The sequence below is a fragment of the Rhinopithecus roxellana genome, chromosome 6 (genome assembly GCF_007565055.1).
Source record: "Rhinopithecus roxellana isolate Shanxi Qingling chromosome 6, ASM756505v1, whole genome shotgun sequence".
Classification (NCBI taxonomy): Eukaryota; Metazoa; Chordata; class Mammalia; order Primates; family Cercopithecidae; genus Rhinopithecus; species Rhinopithecus roxellana.
Genome location: NC_044554.1, coordinates 122,951,697 through 122,971,831, shown reverse-complemented (window position 1 = coordinate 122,971,831; position 20,135 = coordinate 122,951,697). Strand labels below are relative to the sequence as shown.

General features: G+C 40.0%; 2 protein-coding genes across 7 annotated transcripts in view; both read left to right on the top strand.

The window, feature by feature from the left end:
• Nucleotides 1-371: 371 nt before the first annotated feature.
• On the top strand, nt 372-19,006 carry SAMD9L (sterile alpha motif domain containing 9 like). Of its 6 annotated transcripts, none has more exons than XM_010353158.2 (5): nt 372-567; nt 1,603-1,868; nt 3,235-3,382; nt 3,924-4,029; nt 13,065-19,006. In XM_010353158.2, exon 5 carries the CDS (start codon nt 13,085-13,087, stop codon nt 17,840-17,842), a length of 4,758 nt encoding a protein of 1,585 aa, XP_010351460.2. In that variant the 5' UTR covers nt 372-567; nt 1,603-1,868; nt 3,235-3,382; nt 3,924-4,029; nt 13,065-13,084; the 3' UTR covers nt 17,843-19,006. The 6 variants fall into 6 exon arrangements, with proteins under 6 accessions (XP_010351460.2, XP_030788184.1, XP_030788185.1 ...); XM_030932324.1 differs by having other exon boundaries at nt 3,187-3,382; XM_030932325.1 differs by having other exon boundaries at nt 1,603-1,807; nt 13,065-18,157.
• Nucleotides 18,240-20,135, top strand: part of SAMD9 (sterile alpha motif domain containing 9) — a 37,571-nt gene continuing 35,675 nt past the window's right edge. Inside the window, 1 exon segment of the mRNA XM_030932323.1 lies at nt 18,240-18,313. The gene's annotated coding sequence lies outside the window, so the exon portion shown is untranslated.

The window sequence follows — 20,135 nt, the reverse complement described above, 5'->3', positions numbered from 1 at the left end:
ACATTCGGAGGTACTGAGGATTAGGACTTTAACTTATGAATGTTTGAGGGACACAATTCAACCGGTAACAGGAACTTAGATTGCACTGACATATTGATTTTCTCCCTGGTATTTCCATTCTCTTTGTCCTGTAGGTAGTTTTTTGAGTAGTTGGGTTTTTTTGTTTGTTTGTTTGTTGTTTCCTTATTTCTTAACTCTTATGACTTAAAAACCTGCCTGGTAAACAGTTTCTAAGCAGTGGTTCAAATTTATTGATATTTTTGGTAATGTTATTGATTTAAAAATATTTTAGATCCTTCTAAACCCAAGAAAAAAGAACGTTCTAAAGTGAAACTGAAACTCTCTATACTTCAACTTCCTCCTGCTTCTGTACTGGCACTCTGACACACCCTCAGAAAGTCAGAGCACTGGGAGAACAGAAGACTTCACAATTTAATGCCTTGATTTTTAAAAAAGAATCCTTACACTCATATCTCCTAGCCATCAGATGAAGAATGAGACAGCAAAAGTTCAAATGGCCTGTTTCAAGTTTCTGATATAAAACAATGACTTTTTCAGAAAATCCCGGTAAGTAAACTGAACCATTAAACCTTTATTTGTTATGCCTTTGAGGCGACAGCTATTTTTTAAAACTTCAGCTGTACTTTTTATATAACTATAGGTTTGTCCATAAACCATTACTTATAAAAATACTAAAGTAACTAGAAGAATCAATGGATTAAATACATGTCAGTATATTTAACTGATAATAACTTTATAAGTGCTCTTCTAAAAAGAAACGTACCATTAAGTGTAATTAGAATGGTGGGAGGGTTTCTGATTGTGGCAGGCAGGCTTTGGAAAAGAGGACAGAGAAACGAAGCAAACAGGGTCAGGAATTTAAGCACTGAAGATTCTAAAGGAAAACCTGTGATCTTGTGTAATTACACAAAATTCTGTCTTCACAATGTAAGACATTAAAAGTTTTACATTTTATCAAAGGTAATACTCTGCAGAGGCTAAATATTATTCTATTAAAGTACTTCATTCACATATAATCTTATACAGCAATCTGGTTGAAAACTAAGAAAAAAAATGCAAAGTGTTCTTCAGGAAAATGAAACTAACTTGCTTGTGTGACTTCTGACTGCCAGACTATGCGAGGAGGGTGTGGGTAGAGCCAATCTGGGCTACAGCCAGATTCTGAAGTGTTTTTCCCCTACATCAGTTCTAAGAATCCTACAGAGCAGAACACCTCCCCAGGGCATGAGGGTCTTTCAAAGATGGGGTGGGCAGCTGTGCTTGTTCCTGCGAGTTTGCTGACTTGGTACTTCTTGCTGAACATAAAGAGAGAAAACGAGTGTTGAGGATGGCAACCTGCAAATCCTTTCTCAGTAACCAACGTTGCAAAAGATAAGATTTGTGCTCACCATTGTTTCAAAACAGGACACTGAGAGCCCCTAGAAAGCCAAGACTTATGTCAAGGCAATCACAAAATTTGTCCACACTAATCATGGTAATTTTGATTGTTACTTAGTTCCAACAGCATATATCCAGATGCTCTTAAAATTGTCCTGGCTAAAACAAAAGAAAAATTCTGCAGTCTGCTTTTTCCATCTTTAGGATTTCCAGAGAGAGAGAGTGACTGGTTAAATTTCTGAAAGAGGACACTGGCTAAAAGAAGGTATTGCATCTCACCTGAGCGGATTGTGTCTGTGGAAAACGGAAGCCCCTTGCCAGAAGAGCAGCTTCCCAGCAAAGGCAGTGGGTGAAAACAGCAGAGGTCTTAAGACACTGGGGACCTGGAGTCAAAAGGGACCTCCTCCAGGTAAAACACAGTGTGAGAAATGGCCTCATTCGGTGACTGCAAGTGACACAGCAGAAAGTTGGTAAGGTGTATTCTGTAACTAGGGTATCTACAAAAACTGCAGGAGAAGATATATTCATTCATTTTTCTTTCCTTTTGAAAAAAAACTTCCTTTTCATTCTTTGTGACCAGATGATAGAAGCTGGAGTTAGTTCTGGCCTAACGGGTAGCACAGTAAAGCGATTTCCCCAGATTTCTATCTGGAGTTCCAGCCAAGTGAAATAATTTCCCTAGGAAAATGAGGAAGTCCTTTGACCCACAGACATTGGTAGCTCAAGGCCTTTCAAATATTCATTACTTTTAACTACTCTAAGAAAATGTGTTACTCATTTAACAGATTTTTGTTAAGAAGCTATTATGTGCTAGGCAATGCCAGATAATGAACAAAATGTAAAGAAATTTGTCCTTATGGAGTGCATAGAATAATGGGTGGGACAGAAAAGAAATAAAGTAAATAGGTCAAAATATATAAAATATTTGCTGCTTGTAAGTCTTAAGTAGATAAAAAATGAAGCCAGAAAAGGGATAGGAAATGTTGGGAGATGGGATAAAGTTTGCAGTAGGCTGGCCAAACAGTGCCTTGCTGACAAGGTGACATTTGACAAAAGATCTCAACAAAGTGAGACAGTGAACCCTGCTGGTATCCAAGGACATTCCAGGAAGGGAAAACAATTGTAGTGGCTGGAAACAGGGGCAGGTGCTTCCTTCAGGAAGCAACGATGAGGTCAGGTGACTGGGCCAGATTTAGAGGGAAAAATAAAAGACCTAATATCAGAGGGTTAACAGGGTACCAGACTGTGTGAGTCCTAGTCAGATGGAAAGCCACAGACAGGGTTGGACACAACATTGATATGATGTTATTTTCATGTTAACATGGTCACTCTGGCTGCTTTTTTGAGAAGTTCCTGAAGGGATCAATAACAGCAAGAGGGAACATGGCAAGGAAGCTATTCCTATAATCCAAGAGAGAGAAGAGGAGAGTTTGGACCAGGTGGTAGTGGTGATAGGTAGTCAAATTCTGGGTATATTTTGAAGATACACCCCATAGGATTTGCTCTACATTGAATGTGGAATGCTGGAAGAGAGATAAAGTGTGCCTGCCACATACTTTTTGAGGTTTATTTATTTTCTTAGAAGTATTTAAGTATACAAAGGGATGCTACCTAGGAGAAGGGTATTCTTTTCACTATTCTTTCAAATTTTCTGTGTGTTTGAACATTTTCATAGTAGAAAGTTAGGGGGGGAAATCAGTTTCATAAACATTTCCTAAGCAGCAGTCCAGTCTATTGCATTTTAATTGGTTGTGATATCATTGTTTTATGCAATACGTTCTCAACAAGTATATCCTCCGGCAAACTGAACAAGGACCAAGTCTGTTCTGCCTACAGCTCTGCTTCCTCATAGCTGCCTTCCAGAACGTGACTTTGGCAAATCATCAAGAAAGGGGAACTAATCTGAGGAATCCAGATCAAACAGCCTCATGAAGACTTATTTTATGTTTCTAATATAAAGATAGAAGTTTTCAGAAAAGCCCTAGTAAGTTTCTAATCATTAAAGGTTTGTTTAATCAACTCTCCTTAAAAGCTGTCTTTAAAAGCTAATTCTAAAAAGTAAAACAGAACTTTGAAAATGAACATATTTGCAAGTGAGCATAAGCTATTTCTTATAAAAGGAATGAGAAATATCACTACTTTTATATAAGAATCAATAGATGTAACTTGTGCTGATTGCAGAATTTTTAAAAAAGAAACTTTCCAGCAAGCATGGCGAGGGTGCAGCATATTTCTACAGGTGGAAAGCTCTGGGGGTGAGGCTAAAAACCTGGGTAAAACGTAGACCAGAAGATCAGGAATCCGAGCATACAAAACTGTGTATCGAAAATTGTAGCCATGTGCAGCTATGCCATACTCTGTCCTATAAGTTACATTTAATTAAAGAATAAAATCCTCCAAGGTTTAGCCTTCATTTTATGTAAGACTTTTATGCACAATAGCTTGTATAGAGACTATGGGAAGAAATATATAATTTGAACATACACTTCAAGAAAATAAAACTAACTTTTGCTTTGCGGTTTCAGTTATACAGAGCATCAGAGCAGAGGTGGGCCTGCTGGGCTGCAGCTGGGATTCTGAGCATCCTTTCCTGGAGGCACGGAAAGTGAGTGAGTGAGTGAGTCCAGTGAGGTGAGTGAGCCCAGTGAGGCCCAGCCTCCTAAACATGAGGGTGAGCACCAGAGCTTGCCAAGGGCAGGCCAGTTTGATCCTTCCTGCTTAGTCTCTAAAGAGAGAAAAATAATAGTCCTTAGGCAGTAGATCCTGAAATTTATTGTCTGTAGGGGATCCATTCCAGGACCTGCACAGATACCAAAACCTGTACATGCTCAAATCCCTAGTGTAAAATGGCAAGGTATTTGTGTATAACCTATACACATCCTCCTGTGTACTTTGAGTCATCTCTAGATTATTTATAATACCTAGTACAATGTCATATTATATGGTTGTTATACTATATTGTTTAGGGAATAGTGACAACAAAAACAAGTCTGTACATTTTCAGTACAGAAGCAATTTTTTTTTTCAAATATTTTCAATCTGTGGTTGGTTGAATCCACGATGTGGTACCCACTGATAGGGAGGGCCCAGTGTACAAATAAAGAGAACTTTGTGTTTCAAAATTTTCCCAGAACAGAACAGAGTTAAAGTGAAGGTCTTCTCCCCAGCTCCAACCAGAGCAGCTACACCTTTACCCATGTTAGATACAGCGGTTTCAGATGCGTTTCTTTTGAAGAAGCAGAACAAAAACAAGCAACAACTAAGACAACATTAGTTCTGGTCCGATTTTCATATATTATAAGTGGGAAAACAGGCTCACTGAGAGGAGACATAATTTAATCATGACATCGTTTTTCTGATCACAACTCCTCCACCTTTCTACACACTATGTAGCTTCTTGCTAAACATGAAAGCCCTCATGTTTAGAACTATGCCTGCAGTCTAGGGTGTAAGGTTGAAGTCACAGAAAGAGCCAAAGAGTTATGTCAAAGCATTATGAAAACCTTTTGCCCAAATCATTGTCACCTGAATTAAATAACAGCTCCAACTACATATGGATCGTAGACCATGTAAGATACTTATAATTGACAGAGGGCAAAATTCACATGAAAGTAATATTGAGGCCAGGCGCGGTGGCTCAAGCCTGTAATCCCAGCACTTTGGGAGGCCGAGACGGGCGGATCACGAGGTCAGGAGATCGAGATCATCCCGGCTAACATGGTGAAACCCCGTCTCTACTAAAAATACAAAAAACTAGCCGGGCGAGGTGGCGGGCGCCTGTAGTCCCAGCTATTCCGGAGGCTGAGGCAGGAGAATGACGTAAACCCGGGAGGCGGAGCTTGCAGTGAGCTGAGATCCAGCCACTGCACTCCAGCCTGGGCGACAGAGCAAGACTCCGTCTCAAAAAAAAAAAGAAAGTAATATTGAATACATAATACCTTCAAGTTGTTGTGTATCTTCTCAGCTACCAACATAGGGGTGGGAAATTGTGGAATTCTGGCTGAGAAATATTTTTATGTGATATGTTATCATACCAACATATGATGTAGTAACAGAAGAAAAGTGAAGAAGCAGGTCTGTGGGTAGATGTGGTTTCAGGAGTTTGGAGAAGCTCTCTTAGGATTCCTTCAATTCTGCTGGTTTAAACAGGAAGCAAGGTGACTGTGGTGAGGAGGTGTTGTAGGTTTGATGAGAGAGGAGAAACAATGAAATGATCATTTAGGAGAATAAGAGGGTGACTAAAGCAGAGAAATAGAGTATGGTAGATGAGAGCATTAAGGTGAGACCAGTTATGGTATGGAGGGCCATTGTCCAGTCATGCTCCAGTCAGGGTGTGAAGGGCCATTGTCCAGCCATGTTCCAGTTAGGGTGTGGAGTTTTTATCTTTGAACCATTGGGAAACCTCTAAGACAAGGTAAAGATAAAAAGACTCAAGGCTTAAGAAGCACAGATGCCAGTCACCCTGTTTAAGAAGGGTGTTTCCATCTCCCTGGTAGTTCCTGACAGAAGTCAATCTATAAAGAAGAAAGTGAAGGGAAACTGTCATGCTGTCAGGTAACACAAAGACACAAAGACAAGCCCTCTGCTATCTCCCACGCCACCACCCGGCACACACAGTGTCTCTGGGCATGTAATGGTTGCTAAGCAGGAAATTCTTAAAATGCTGCTTCTTGTAGAGTGCTGGGGTCTATCAGAATTGCTGTAGTCACAGAAGAGAAAAGTCTAAAGTTCTTCCTTACAGTATTTGGGGTGACCCAAAGAAAGGATGGGTAGCTTGAATTACTGAGAGAGGACACTGGCTAGGAGAAGATGCTGCCTCACACCTAAACAGAGCCAGTCTATGGTGCACGGTAAGAGCATCTCCAGAGGAGGGTTTGTTGCCCAGAGCAGCAACAGCAGTTAAAACAGTGGAGGGTGACCCTGAAGCCTTGGGGTTCTGGCTCACTGAGGACCTAGGGTAGAAAGAGATCTCCTCTGGGGAAAACCCTATGTGAGAAAAATGCTCACTCAGGGACTATAAGTGAGACACCAAAACCTGAGGAGAAGTGTCAGGAAACTGGAGCTTACAATAGGACATCAAGTCTCTGTAATTTGCCCGTTAGGTGAAGAATAAAATGTTTACTGACTTTTCTTTTTGAAAAGTAAACTCTTTTCTTACTAATTATGACCGGCTAACCCAGATGCTGGAGTTGGTTTTGGTCTCATCGATGACAACATGAAGATATTTCCCAAATACAATTCAATTGTTTCACTAATCTAAAAACATTAATTTCCTCATTCAACAAATATTTATTGAGTACTTATTTTATGTCAGGCCCTAGTGATTCATGCATGAATGACAGGCAAAAATGCCTCTTCTCATGGAAGTTACATTCCAGTTGCTGACACAGAATGAGAAATATAATTAAGTAAAATGTATAGTACATAAATCTAAAGTGAAAACTTGAAGCAGGGAAGAGCAATGGAAAGTGCTGGAGTAAGGACTGAAATTTTAAGAAAGATGAGCAAGAAAGTCCTTATTGAATTTGAGTAAAGAGCTAAAAAGGTGAGGGTGTGAGCCATGTTGGCATCTGGAGGAAGAGCATTCCAAGCAGAGGGAACAGGTAGTGTAAAGGCCTCGTGCAGCTGCAAGGCTGGCATGTTTGAGGAACAGCAAGACAACTGGGCAGCTGGAGGGAAGTGAGCGGAAGTAATGAGGTCAAAAAGACAGTGGGGTGGACATATCATGTCAGACTTTATTTAAGGACTTTGGCTTTTCCTCCATGTGAGATGAGAAGTCAGATAAAAGTTTTGAGCAGAAGACACTGACTAAGAGTCAGTGACATGATCACACTTGCATGTTTGAACAGGATCAGGTTGGCTGTTGTGTTGAAAATAGAGTGAATGGCATGGGGGTGGGGCAAAGCCAGAGTCAGACCAGGTAACAAAATCAGTCCAGGAAAGAGATGATGGCCTAGAACAGAGTGGTAGCAGTAGGGATAGTGGGAAAGGGTGGAATTCTGGATATACTGTGAAGGTGTGGTTGAAAGTATTTGCTAATACAATGAGTGAAAAAAAAAAAAAAAGCAGTCAAAAATGCTGCCATGGTTTTTGCCTTGAACAATTGACAAGTTCCATTAACTTATAAGACTGTGAGAGGAGCAAGTTTGGAGTGGGAGGGGCAGATATCAGGAGACCCATTTTGGCCATGTTAGTTTTAGAAGGACTGTCAAATATCTAGGTGAACATAGAGAAGGCAGATATATGGACATCATGGCAGAAGCCAGGGCCGATCATGTTAATTTGGAAGTCACAGGCATACAGATTGCATTTAAATGCAAGATAGATGAGATTCATAAGGAGAAACTCTAGATAGAACTCTAGATAGAAAAGAGGCTAGGTCTGAGAGGCACTTCAACATTTAGAGGTGGAGAGTTAAGGAAGAACCAGCAGAGGAAACTGAGAAGGACTAGCCAGAAAAGGAGGAGGAAAAATCAGGAAAGGTGGTGTCCCAAAAGCCTGCAAGGAGAGTAATCCAAGGAAAAGAGAGCAATCACTTGTTTCAAGTGCTATTGCTCTGCCAAGAACTGTCTGTAGCAATGCCAAGTGCAATTTCAGTGGAGGAGTGAGGGCAAAACCTGATTGGAGTGACTTCTAAAGTGAGTGGGAGAAGAGAAACAGGAAACGGAAAGTGTAGACAGCTCTACTGTGAAGAAAAGCAGAAATGTGGGTAAGAGTAGTTCCAAAGAGTCTTGCTTAACATGAAAAACATAAACGTGCTTGATTGCTGAAGGAGATCTAGTAGATGAGGAAAGGCTGAAGAAGCCAAATAGAGAGGGGATACTTTCTGGAGCAACTTCCTGAATAGGTGAGAGGGATGCAAGGGCTACTGCAAGTGGAGAGCTTGACCTCACTAGGCATATGGGCAGAACATGCAGAGAACAGAAACTAACATATGATGTAGTAACAGAAGAAAAGTGAAGAAGCAGGCTGATGGGTAGATGTGGTTTCAGGAGTTTGGAGAAGCTCTCTTTGGATTCCTTCAATTCTGCCAGTTTAAACAGGAAGCAAGGTGACCATGGTGAGGAGGTGTTGTAGGTTTCATGAGAGAGGAGAAACGATGAAATGATCATTTAGGAGAATAAGAGAGTGACTACTGCAAATGGAGAGGTTGACTAAAGCAGAGAAAGAAATAAAGCATGGTAGTTGAGAGCATTAAGGTGAGACCAGTCATGGTATGGAGGGCCATTGTACGGCCATGTTCCAGTCAGGGTGTGGAGGGCCATTTTCCAGCGTGCTCCAGTCAGGGTGTGAAGGACCACTGTCCAGCATGCTCAAGTCAGAGTGTGAAGGGCCACTGTTCAGCATGCTCCAGTCAGTGTGGAGGCCCATTGTCCAACCATGTTCCAGTCAGGGTGTGGAGGACCATTGTCCAGTCATGTTCCAGTCAGGGTGTGGAGGGCCATTGTCCAGCATGCTCCAGTCAGAGTGTGAAGGGCCACTGTTCAGCATGCTCCAGTCAGTGTGGAGGCCCATTGTCCAACCATGTTCCAGTCAGGGTGTGGAGGGCCATTGGCCAGCCATGTTCCAGTCAGGGTGTGGAGGGCTATCTCCAGCCATGCTCTGACAAGCTGTTGGCAACTGAGTGGTGGATGTAACTAGCATTGTAGTTTAACCGTGAGAGTGTACCAGAGAGGAGAAAAATAAGTGATGATGATGAATAATCAAAAAAAATTAAGCCAGTAAAAGAGGAAAAGTGAAACATGAATGGAGTGAGGAAAAGTGAGATGGTAGTAGAATCCATAGATCAAAGGTGTTGGTGTTAAAGAAATACTTACTAGTGTTTGAGCACTAAAGGCAGTGGGCCTGAGGGGCAAGAGATGGTGGGGACAGGGAAGTGTTTGAAACAGAGAGGACGGAGGGCTTGTAGTTCTCAGTAACTGTATTTGTTGGCTAGAGCTGCCATAACAAAGTAGCACAGAGTCACTTCAACAACAGAAATGTATTATCTCAGAATCCTTGCGACTAGAAGTCCAAGATCAAGGTATTGGCAGGGTGGGTTCCTTCTGAGGGCTACCAGGGAGAATTTCTTCCATGCCTCTCACAGTAGCATGCTGGCAATCTTTGGTGATTCTTGGCTTGTAGAAACATCACACTGACCTCTGCCTTCGTCTTCATATACTGTTCTCCCTGTGTGTAAGCAAGCCTCTGTGCCCAAGTTTCCCCTTTTTACAAAAACCTCAGTCATATTGGATTAGGGTCCACTATAATAACTTCATGTCAATTAATTACATATACAGCAATCCTGTCTCCAAATAAAGTCACATTCTAAGGTGCTGAAGGTTAGGACTTCAGTGCACGAATTTTGGCATGATATAATTCAATCCATAATAGTAATGGTAAGGTCAAGGATATGACCATGGGAATAGAGGTGGGTTGATGTCAAGATAAAAGCCAATCGGGTGAGAGGCCATTGTACTGGAAGAATCAATGACATGTCTATTGAGCCACCAATAATTATGACAGAAATGGTATCTGAGGACACAAGTGTCCTCTTCCTTTCAGCTTCCTACATTTTAATACAAAATGTATTAAAATGTCTAAAAATGTATAAAATGTATAAAAAATAAGTATTCAGCAAACTTTCAAAGTATGAAATATCTTAAGACTAAGGTTTAAAATACTATGGTAGTTATCTCATATGTAATGACTTCAAAAAAGTTTTCATTAAGGATATTTATTAATAACTGCTTATACTATTGGTTTTATATAATGCTTGTAAACAGGTGAGGCAGGGCCCCTCTGTCAGTCTTACCTGAGATGACACTTAGGGCCACTGCAGGGCAGATGGGAAGATCAGGGATGAGCTTACCAGGCTCCGAGGCTCCATTTGCCCAGGAGTACTCTATGGCAGGCCCAGTGCCCTGGCTCTGGGTGCAGGAGTACGAACTGCCCACTGCTGAAACACTATGTCATACCCCTTAGACCCACTAAAGGAGCCTTTGGTAGGTCCACCAGGTAGACTATTTCTTATTTCCTAACTCTGTCCTCCAGGCTTTCTCCCTCACTTGCCTCCCACATGACTCCAGCAGTTCCCTTAACTTCACCTGCCCAGTGTTCCCACCCTCTTCCTCCTCACATATCCCAGGCCTAGACTCCTTCTTGTGTCTGACAAAAAGCACTACCACACTGTCAGTATAAACTTTTTTGAGTGTGTGTGCGTGTGTGTGTGTGACTTATTTCATTTTTTTATCTTCTCCAATGGACAATAAATATCATGAAAGAGCTTCACATCTGTTTTGATTATCACTGTTTTTCCTGAGCATGATGCCTGGTACATAATAGGTGCTCATTAAATATGTGTTGAATGAATGAACAGAATACACTATTTAAGATAAATAATACTTATCTCTAGTTACAATATATGGGCTAATTTTTGTGGGACCTCATAAGACCCACAAGTGACTTCTGTCTACACTGCAGATGAACTGAATTGATTATCTAAAATATGTTTATAGCATTCATTGTGCCAGTTGCTCATGGTTCTGCTAATTGCCCCAGGACTAGTTGTGATCCACAGACTGAAGCCAGAGTAAGTAAGAGAATTCAAGGCACTAAGACCTAAGGAATCTAAAAATTACAAATCATTTAAAACAGCAGTCCCCAGCCTTTTCGGAACCAGGAACTGACTTCATGGGAGACAATTTTTTTTTTTTTTTTTTTTTTTTTTTTTTTTTTTTTTTTTTTTTTTTTTTTTAAGACGGAGTCTCGCTCTGTCACCCAGGCTGGAGTGCAGTGGCCAGACCTCAGCTCACTGCAAGCTCCGCCTCCTGGGTTCACGCCATTCTCCTGCCTCAGCCTCCCAAGTAGCTGGGACTACAGGCGCCCGCCACCTCCCCCGGCTAGTTTTTTGCATTTTTTAGTAGAGACGGGGTTTCACCGTGTTAGCCAGGATGGTCTCGATCTCCTGACCTCGTGATCCGCCCGTCTCGGCCTCCCAAAGTGCTGGGATTATGCGCCCGGCCAGGAGACAATTTTTCCATGGGGTAGTGAGGGATGGTTTTGAGTTGATTCAAGGGCATTACATTTTGTGTGCATTTTATTTCTATTATTATTACACTGTAACGTATAATGAAATTATTATACAACTCACCATAATGTAGACTCAGTGGGAGCCCTAAGTGTGTTTTCCTGCAACTAGATGGTCCCATCTGGGATGATGGGACAGAGTGACCGATCATCAGGCACCAGATTCTCATAATGAGTGTGCAGCCTGGATCCCTCACATGCACAGTTCACAACAGGGTTTTCACTCCTATAAGAAACTAATGCCACCACTGATCTGATGGGATGTGGAGCTCAGGCAGTAATGCAAGCTATGGGGAGAGGCTGTAAATACAGATGAAGCTTTGCCAGCTCACCCGCCAGCCAGTCACCTCTTGCTGTGCAGCCCAGTTTCTAACAGGTTAGAGACGTACTGGTCCAGGTCACCGGATTTGGGGATCCCTGGTTTAAAATGTTTTATTTTCTCTTTTTATAGTTCAGTGTAGTATTTTTGTTTCATTTGATCTTTAATGTTGTTTTGTCTATCCTTAAAATATTCCCATTTTCTGGGTTTTCTGTTTACTTAAACTAATTAATTGATTTACCTTTTAAATTCTGATTCAGTAGGTCTAAGTAGGGGCCTAAGAATTTACATTTCTAGCCAGCTTCTAAGTGATGCTGATGCTGCTGGTCAGGAGACCATACCTTGAGAACCACTGCTCTTGGTCTTATCTGCACAATAGATGCACCAAGGCAAATTTTTAAAAGTACTAATGCCTGAAAACACCACCCTCACTCCCTCCACCAACTAATGCAGTCTGAGATGTGGAACGCCAAGTGATTCTAATGTTTAACTGAGGTTGAGAACCCCTGTTCTAGGAGTCCAAAATAGGCAGCTCTTGCCATTCATCAAAGTACATAATTGTAGGATCTTCATTAGCCCCATATCAATATTTTGGGAGAAAATGGCTCTAACAAAATTAAAAACTCATACTATGTTCCCTATTTAGTTTCAGGGAGCCCAGCTTGAATTACAGCTAGTCTCTTCTGGTACCTCCTGAGAGCACAAGAATTAGCCAATCAAATCAATTATCCTGAGATTTTGCTACCAAGTTCCTCCAAACCCTAACCTTGTGGCCTAACAGCTTGAGTTCCAAAAGAAAACAGATGATTATTTAACCAACTCCTCCATTACTATGTAACAAAGATAGCCAGCTGTGGATTTCTGTTCCTCAACCCACCTCTACCTATCCAGTTTCATTATTTTAAAGTATATTTGCAATATTCCTATATGCTATGGGAACCAATTTCTATGTTACTTAAGATTCTGGTTTTAAGTTACGAAAACCCAGCTTTCACCAAGTTAAGCTAAAAGGGAGAATTATCATAAGGCTAAACGGCATGTCACCTAGTTAGCAGCTACAGCTTATTTCATAATTACAATTAGAGTCACCTAAGAAACAAGGGTATGAATTAGGGTGGTAAAACAGCTAAAGTAAGTATCAAGCAGTTTTAAGAGTCAGCCTTGAGCAATATTATACATATACATATGTATCTTCTGTATGATAATGTATATATAATTGACTATATGATCTTAATAATACGGTATAATTCTAAAATAGTATTATATTGCTTTTTCTCAGGAAGAAGTTGAAACTTTGATATGAGTAAACAAGTATCTATACCTGAAATTATTAAAGACTGGACCAAAGAGCATGTGAAAAAATGGGTAACTGACGACCTTAAGATTAATGAGCAATATGGACAAATTCTGCTCAGAGAAGAAGTGACAGGATTAGTCCTGCAGGAATTAACTGAGAAGGACCTTATAGAAATGGGGCTACCACGGGGTCCAGCACTTTTGATAAAACGTTCATATAACAAATTGAATAGTAAGTCCCCTGAAAGTGACAATCATGATCCTGGACAATTAGATCATTCAAAACCATCCAAAAGAGAACACCAAAAAAATCCAAAACAGACCAAAAAGGAAGAAGAAAATTCAATGTCATCCAATGTTGATTATGATCCCAGAGAGGTCAGAGATATCAAAGAACGAGAATCAATTCTTGTGAAAGAAAATGTGTTAGAAGAAATAGCAAATGCTAAAGACAAGAAAAATGGTGAGCTAAAACCTGAACAATTGACTTGTATGCCATATCCTTTTGATAAGTTCCATGACAGCCATCGCTATATAGAACATTATACTCTACAACCTGAAACAGGAGCACTCAATCTCATTGATCCAATACATGAGTTCAAAGCTCTCACAAACACAGAAACAGCCACAGAAGTGGACATTAAGATGAAATTCAGCAATGAAGTCTTCCGATTTGCATCAGCTTGTATGAATTCACGCACCAATGGCACCATCCATTTTGGAGTCAAGGACAAACCCCATGGAGAAATTGTTGGTGTGAAAATCACCAGTAAGGATGCCTTCATTGACCACTTCAATCTAATGATCAAAAAGTATTTTGAAGAAAGTGAGATCAATGAAGCCAAGAAGTGTATTCGGGAGCCAAGGTTTGTGGAAGTCCTTCTGCAGAACAATATGCCATCTGACAGATTTGTCATTGAAGTCGATATTATTTCAAAACACTCTATATGTAAAGATAAGTATTTCTACATTCACATGCAAATTTGTAAAGATAAAGTATGGAAACAAAACCAAAATCCTTCACTGTTTGTAAGAGAAGGGGCTAGCTCTAGGGATATCCTGGCCAATTCCAAGCAACGGGATGTAGATTTCAAAGCATTTTTACAAAATTTAAAGTCACTGGTGGCATCCAGAAAAGAGGCTGAAGAAGAGTATGGAATGAAGGCAATGAAGAAGGAGAGTGAAGGACTAAAGCTGGTTAAACTTCTCATAGGAAACCGAGACTCACTGGATAATTCATACTATGACTGGTACATTCTTGTAACAAATAAATGCCATCAGAACCAAATAAAGCACTTCGATTTTTTAAAGGAAATTAAATGGTTTGCTGTGTTGGAGTTTGATCCTGAATCTGTGATCAATGGAGTGGTCAAAGCTTACAAAGAAAGCCGAGTGGCAAACCTTCACTTTCCAAATCAGTATGAAGACAAGACAACTAACATGAGGGAGAAGATTTCTGCTCTTAATCTTTACCAACAGCCCAGCTGGATTTTCTGCAATGGCAGATCAGACCTGAACAGTGAGACATATAAACCTCTAGAACCACATTTATGGCAGAAAGAAAGAGCTTCAGAAGTCAGGAAACTAATTTTATTTCTCACAGATGAAAATATAATGACAAGAGGAAAATTTTTGGTAGTGTTTCTATTACTCTCTTCAGTGGAAAGCCCAGGAGATCCACTCATTGAAACTTTCTGGGCTTTCTATCAAGCTCTCAAAGGAATGGAAAATATGTTGTGTATCTCTGTAAATTCAAATATTTACCAACGATGGAAAGATCTACTACAAACAAGAATGAAGATGGAAGATGAATTAACAAACCACAGTATTTCCACATTAAATATAGAACTGGTAAACAGCACTATCCTTAAACTAAAATCGGTGACTCAGTCATCAAGAAGGTTTTTGCCCGCCCGTGGATCTTCTTCAGTTATCCTAGAGAAAAAGAAAGAGGATGTCTTGACTGCACTAGAAATCCTCTGTGAAAATGAGTGTGGAGAAACAGACATCGAGAAAGATGAATCTAAATTCCTGGAGTTTAAGAAATCAAAAGAAGAACACTTTTATCGAGGTGGCAAAGTATCCTGGTGGAACTTCTATTTTTCTTCTGAAAACCATTCTTCAGATTTTGTTAAAAGGGACAGTTATGAAAAGCTTAAAGATTTAATACAGTGCTGGGCAGAGTCTCCTAAACCAATATTTGCAAAAATCATCAATCTTTATCATCATCCAGGCTGTGGGGGTACCACACTGGCTATGCATGTTCTCTGGGACTTAAAGAAAAACTTCAGATGTGCTGTGTTAAAAAACAAAACAACTGGTTTTGCAGAAATTGGAGAGCAAGTGATCAATCTGGTCACCTATAAGGCAAAGAGCCATGAGGATTACATTCCTGTGCTCCTCCTTGTGGATGATTTTGAAGAACAAGAAAATGTCTGCTTTCTACAAAATGCCATCCATTCCGTTTTAGCAGAGAAGGATTTGCGATATGAAAAAACATTGGTAATCATCTTAAACTGCATGAGATCCCGGAATCCAGATGAAAGTGCAAAATTGGCAGACAGTATTGCACTAAATTACCAACTTTCTTCCAAGGAACAAAGAGCTTTTGGGGCCAAACTGAAGGAAATTGAAAAGCAGCACAAGAACTGTGAAAACTTTTATTCCTTCATGATCATGAAAAGCAATTTTGATGAAACATATATAGAAAATGTAGTCAGGAATATCCTAAAAGGACAGGATGTTGACAGCAAGGAAGCACAACTCATTTCCTTCTTGGCTTTACTCAACTCTTATGTCACTGATTCTACAATTTCAGTTTCACAGTGTGAAATATTTTTGGGAATCATATACACTAATACACCCTGGGAACCTGAAAGTTTAGAAGACAAGATGGGAACTTATTCTACACTTCTAATAAAAACAGAAGTTGCAGAATATGGGAGATACACAGGTGTGCGTGTCATTCACCCCCTGATTGCCCTATACTGTCTAAAAGAACTGGAAAGAAGCTATCACTTGGATAAATGTCAAATTGCATTGAATATATTAGAAGAGAATTTATTCTATGATTCTGGAATAGGAAGAGACAAATTTCAACATGACGTTCAAACTCTTCTGCTTACAAGACAGCGCAAGGAGTATGGAGATGAAACAGACACTTTGTTTTCCCCATTAATGGAAGCTTTACAGAATAAAGACATTGAAAAGGTCTTGAGTGTAGGAAGCAGACGATTCCCACAAAATGCATTCATTTGTCAAGCCTTAGCAAGACATTTCTACATTAAAGAGAAGGACTTTAACACGGCTCTGGACTGGGCACTTCAGGCCAAAATGAAAGCACCTAAAAATTCCTATATTTCAGATACCCTTGGTCAAGTCTACAAAAGTGAAATCAAATGGTGGTTGGATGGGAACAAAAACTGTAGGAGCATTACTGTTAATGACCTAACACATCTCCTAGAAGCTGCCGAAAAAGCCTCAAGAGCTTTCAAAGAATCCCAAAGGCAAACTGATAGTAAAAACTATGAAACCGAGCAATGGTCACCACAGAAGTCCCAGAGACGATATGACATGTACAATACAGCTTGTTTCTTGGGTGAAATAGAAGTTGGTCTTTACACTATCCAGATTCTTCAGCTCACCCCCTTTTTCCACAAAGAAAATGAATTATCCAAAAAAACTATGGTGGAATTTTTATCAGGAAAATGGACCATTCCTCCTGATCCCAGAAACGAATATTATTTGGCTCTTAGCAAGTTCACATCCCACCTACAAAATTTACAATCAGATCTGAAAAGGTGCTTTGACTTTTTTATTGATTATATGGTTCTTCTGAAAATGAGGTATACCCAAAAAGAAATCGTGGAAATCACATTAAGCAAGAAAGTCAGTCGTTGTTTCAGGAAATACACAGAACTTTTCTGTCATTTGGATCCATGTCTACTACAAAGTAAAGAGAGTCAATTACTCCAGGAGGAGAATTGCAGGAAAAAGCTAGAAGCTCTGAGAGCAGATAGGTTTGCTGGACTCTTGGAATATCTTAATCCAAACTTCAAAGATGCTGCAACTACCATGGAAATTATAGTGAATGAATATGCCTTCCTACTGAAGCAAAACCCAAATAGGCACATGACAAATGAGAAACAAAATTCCATTTTGGCCAACATTATTCTCAATTGTCTAAAGCCCAGCTCCAAATTCATTCAACCACTTACCACGCTAAAAAAGCAACTCCGAGAGGTCTTGCGATTTGTAGGACCAAGTCATCAATATCCAGGCCCTTATTTCTTGGCCTGCCTCCTGTTCTGGCCAGAAAATCAAGAGCTAGATCAAGATTCCAAACTAATAGAAAAGTATGTTTCATCCTTAAATAGATCCTTCAGGGGACAGTACAAGCGCATGTGCAGGTCCAAGCAGGCAAGCACACTTTTCTATCTGGGCCAAAGGAAGGGTCTCAACAGTATTGTTCACAAGGCCGAAATAGAGCAGTACTTTGATAAAGCACAAAATACAAATTCCCTCTGGCACAGTGGGGATGTGTGGAAAGAAAAGGAACTCAAACACCTCCTGTGTCGTCTAAGTGGTCAGGCTGAAGGCAAGCTGATCTCTATAGAATACGGAACAGAGGAAAAAATTAAAATACCAGTAATATCTGTTTATTCAGGTCCACTCAGAAGTGGTAGGAACATAGAAAGAGTGTCTTTCTACCTAGGATTTTCCATTGAAGGCCCTCTGGCATATGATATAGAAGTAGCTTAAGAAAATACATCAACTGTAGTTCAAATATGTTTATTTATATCTTTATGATTTTATTCCCTCTCTCTATTCTCATGGCATTTTCATGACATTATTGGCTAACCTCTAATCATAGATTTTGCTTTTGCCTCCCTGAAAGAATTGTAAGCCTTTTTAAGATATGAAATATGCCTACACGCAGAGCTTGGCACACAGTAGAGTCAATCATTTAATGTTTTAAATATGCATTTTCAGACTCAAATAATGAAGAAGTTTCATTGGTATCCACTGGTCACATCATAACTGGTTATAGGGCAATAAAATCTGTGTTAAATTCAATTGCCTTTATACGTTATCTGAATTATTTCTTCACTGTGACAGCAAAGATTTAAATAAGATGAATGTAAAAGAAAAAGCTTATTGGACTCAAACCCACAGATGGACACCGGAGTTCCACTTAGCTCATCTTGGTATCAATAAAAACTCATGTGGAAGGTAAATATGTTGTTCCCCATCCTCCATATAACACTTTCTCCAACACACCACACACACACACACACACACACACACACACACACACACTCCTTGTACCCCTTGCCCTTCTCCTAGCTCATGGCTTCAGGAGAGAGAAGAGTTCAAAAAATAAAGTAATCATAAACTTGAACTCTCTCCATTCTCTTCTTCCCATTTACAGGTGAATCTCTTCCTTTAAGCCATTTTTGTCTCCTGTGAATACAGCCTTATCTCCACCTGTTCCTTAGATCCTATCTCCCCTGGCTTCTTTTTTCCATTCATTACCCTTTTTGTTCCCTTTGCTTCTCAACCTGCGCTATACACATGCTGTTATCTCTGTTGAGATTGCCTTATTTCCATCTAACATTCTCTCTCCTGCTATTCTGATTTGTCATTCACAACTGAGTTCAAGAGTCATGTCCACCAGGAAGTCTTCCAAGACTACCATCATTCCTGACTGATTAGAGGGCTTCCTCATGGTAATATGTGTTCTCAAGTTTTCAGTGTTAAGGAATGCCATTCCAGACACTCATTCTCAGATGCACAACAGCCAGAAAAGTCTCAAGCAGCATTCGATAGCTTGGAATTTAAGACCTATGAATTGCCTATAAAGTGAAACATAGACTAATATAGATTAAATTGAATATTGAAATAACAAATATGTTTACTTATCCACATATTTGTATCTCTTTGTAATGTAACTTAGATATTCTGGACTCCAAACCCAATTCTTCTTATCATCAAGAAGTCTATGCTCCAACAGAGTTCTTCTGGCCTATATTTCTATGAATCTGGGCAATGCTCACACAGTCCAGAACATGTCCCTCTTTCTGAAAGCTCTGTCTGCTGCTGGTCCTGCTCCAAACAGTTTCCTCCTTCTTCTGCAGTCCACCAGTCCATACAGTAACAGGATCTCCCAAGTGGCTATACTCCCCAAGGTGTTCATCGGCCTGTGAACATAGGCCTGACCCTTATTTCTTTTAAACTTCCCTACTGTACTATAACATTTAGTAAGACATAACTAAAGGGTTGATGTAGAGAAAAAAGTTATAATGAAAGGAGAAAAAATTACTAAATATTCCTGCTAACCATAACCATCTTTACAGTTAATAATTCTGGCCCCACGATGAGGTATCTTAGAGAGCTTCTTTCTCCTTAGCCCCCATTTCAGCATCCATGCTATAGAGTGATCTTTTCTCATTCTCCTGAATGAAGCAATCTCTAAACATGAATGCTTGACTCAGAAAGTAGGATGCAAACCCTTTGACACCCCCAGAAAAAAATTCATTCTTCCTGAAAAGAAATATTATGTAATATGCAGAATGTCACCCTACCCTCAATGAGGAGAAGGTCTTACATTACTCTGCAGAGAAGTTTATGAACCTCAAAAATCTCAGACAGGTTTCAGTTAATTTAGAAAGTTTATTTTGCCAAGGTGGAGGATGTGCACCTGTTACACAGCCTCAGAAGGTCCTGATAACATTTTCCCAAGGTGCATAGCTTGGTTTTATATATTTTAGGGAGACATGAGATATCAATCAATATATATAAGATGTACATTGATTCCATCCAGAAAGGAGGGACAACTCAAGAAAGGAGGGGGCTTCCAGGTCACAGGTAGGTGAGAGACAAACTATTGCATTCTTTTCAGTTTCTGATTAACCTTTCCAAAGAAGGCAATGAGATATGCATTTTCCTCAGTGAGCAGAGGGATGACTTTGAATAGAATGGAAAGCAGGTTTGCCCTAAGCAGTTCCCAGCTTGACTTTTCCCTTTAGGTTAGTGATTTTGGGGGCCCCAAGAT

What these genes read in the sequence shown, in the direction of transcription:
- SAMD9L (XM_010353158.2), top strand. Translation starts at nt 13,085, where the DNA reads ATGAGTAAACAAGTATCTATACCTGAAATTATTAAAGACTGGACCAAA.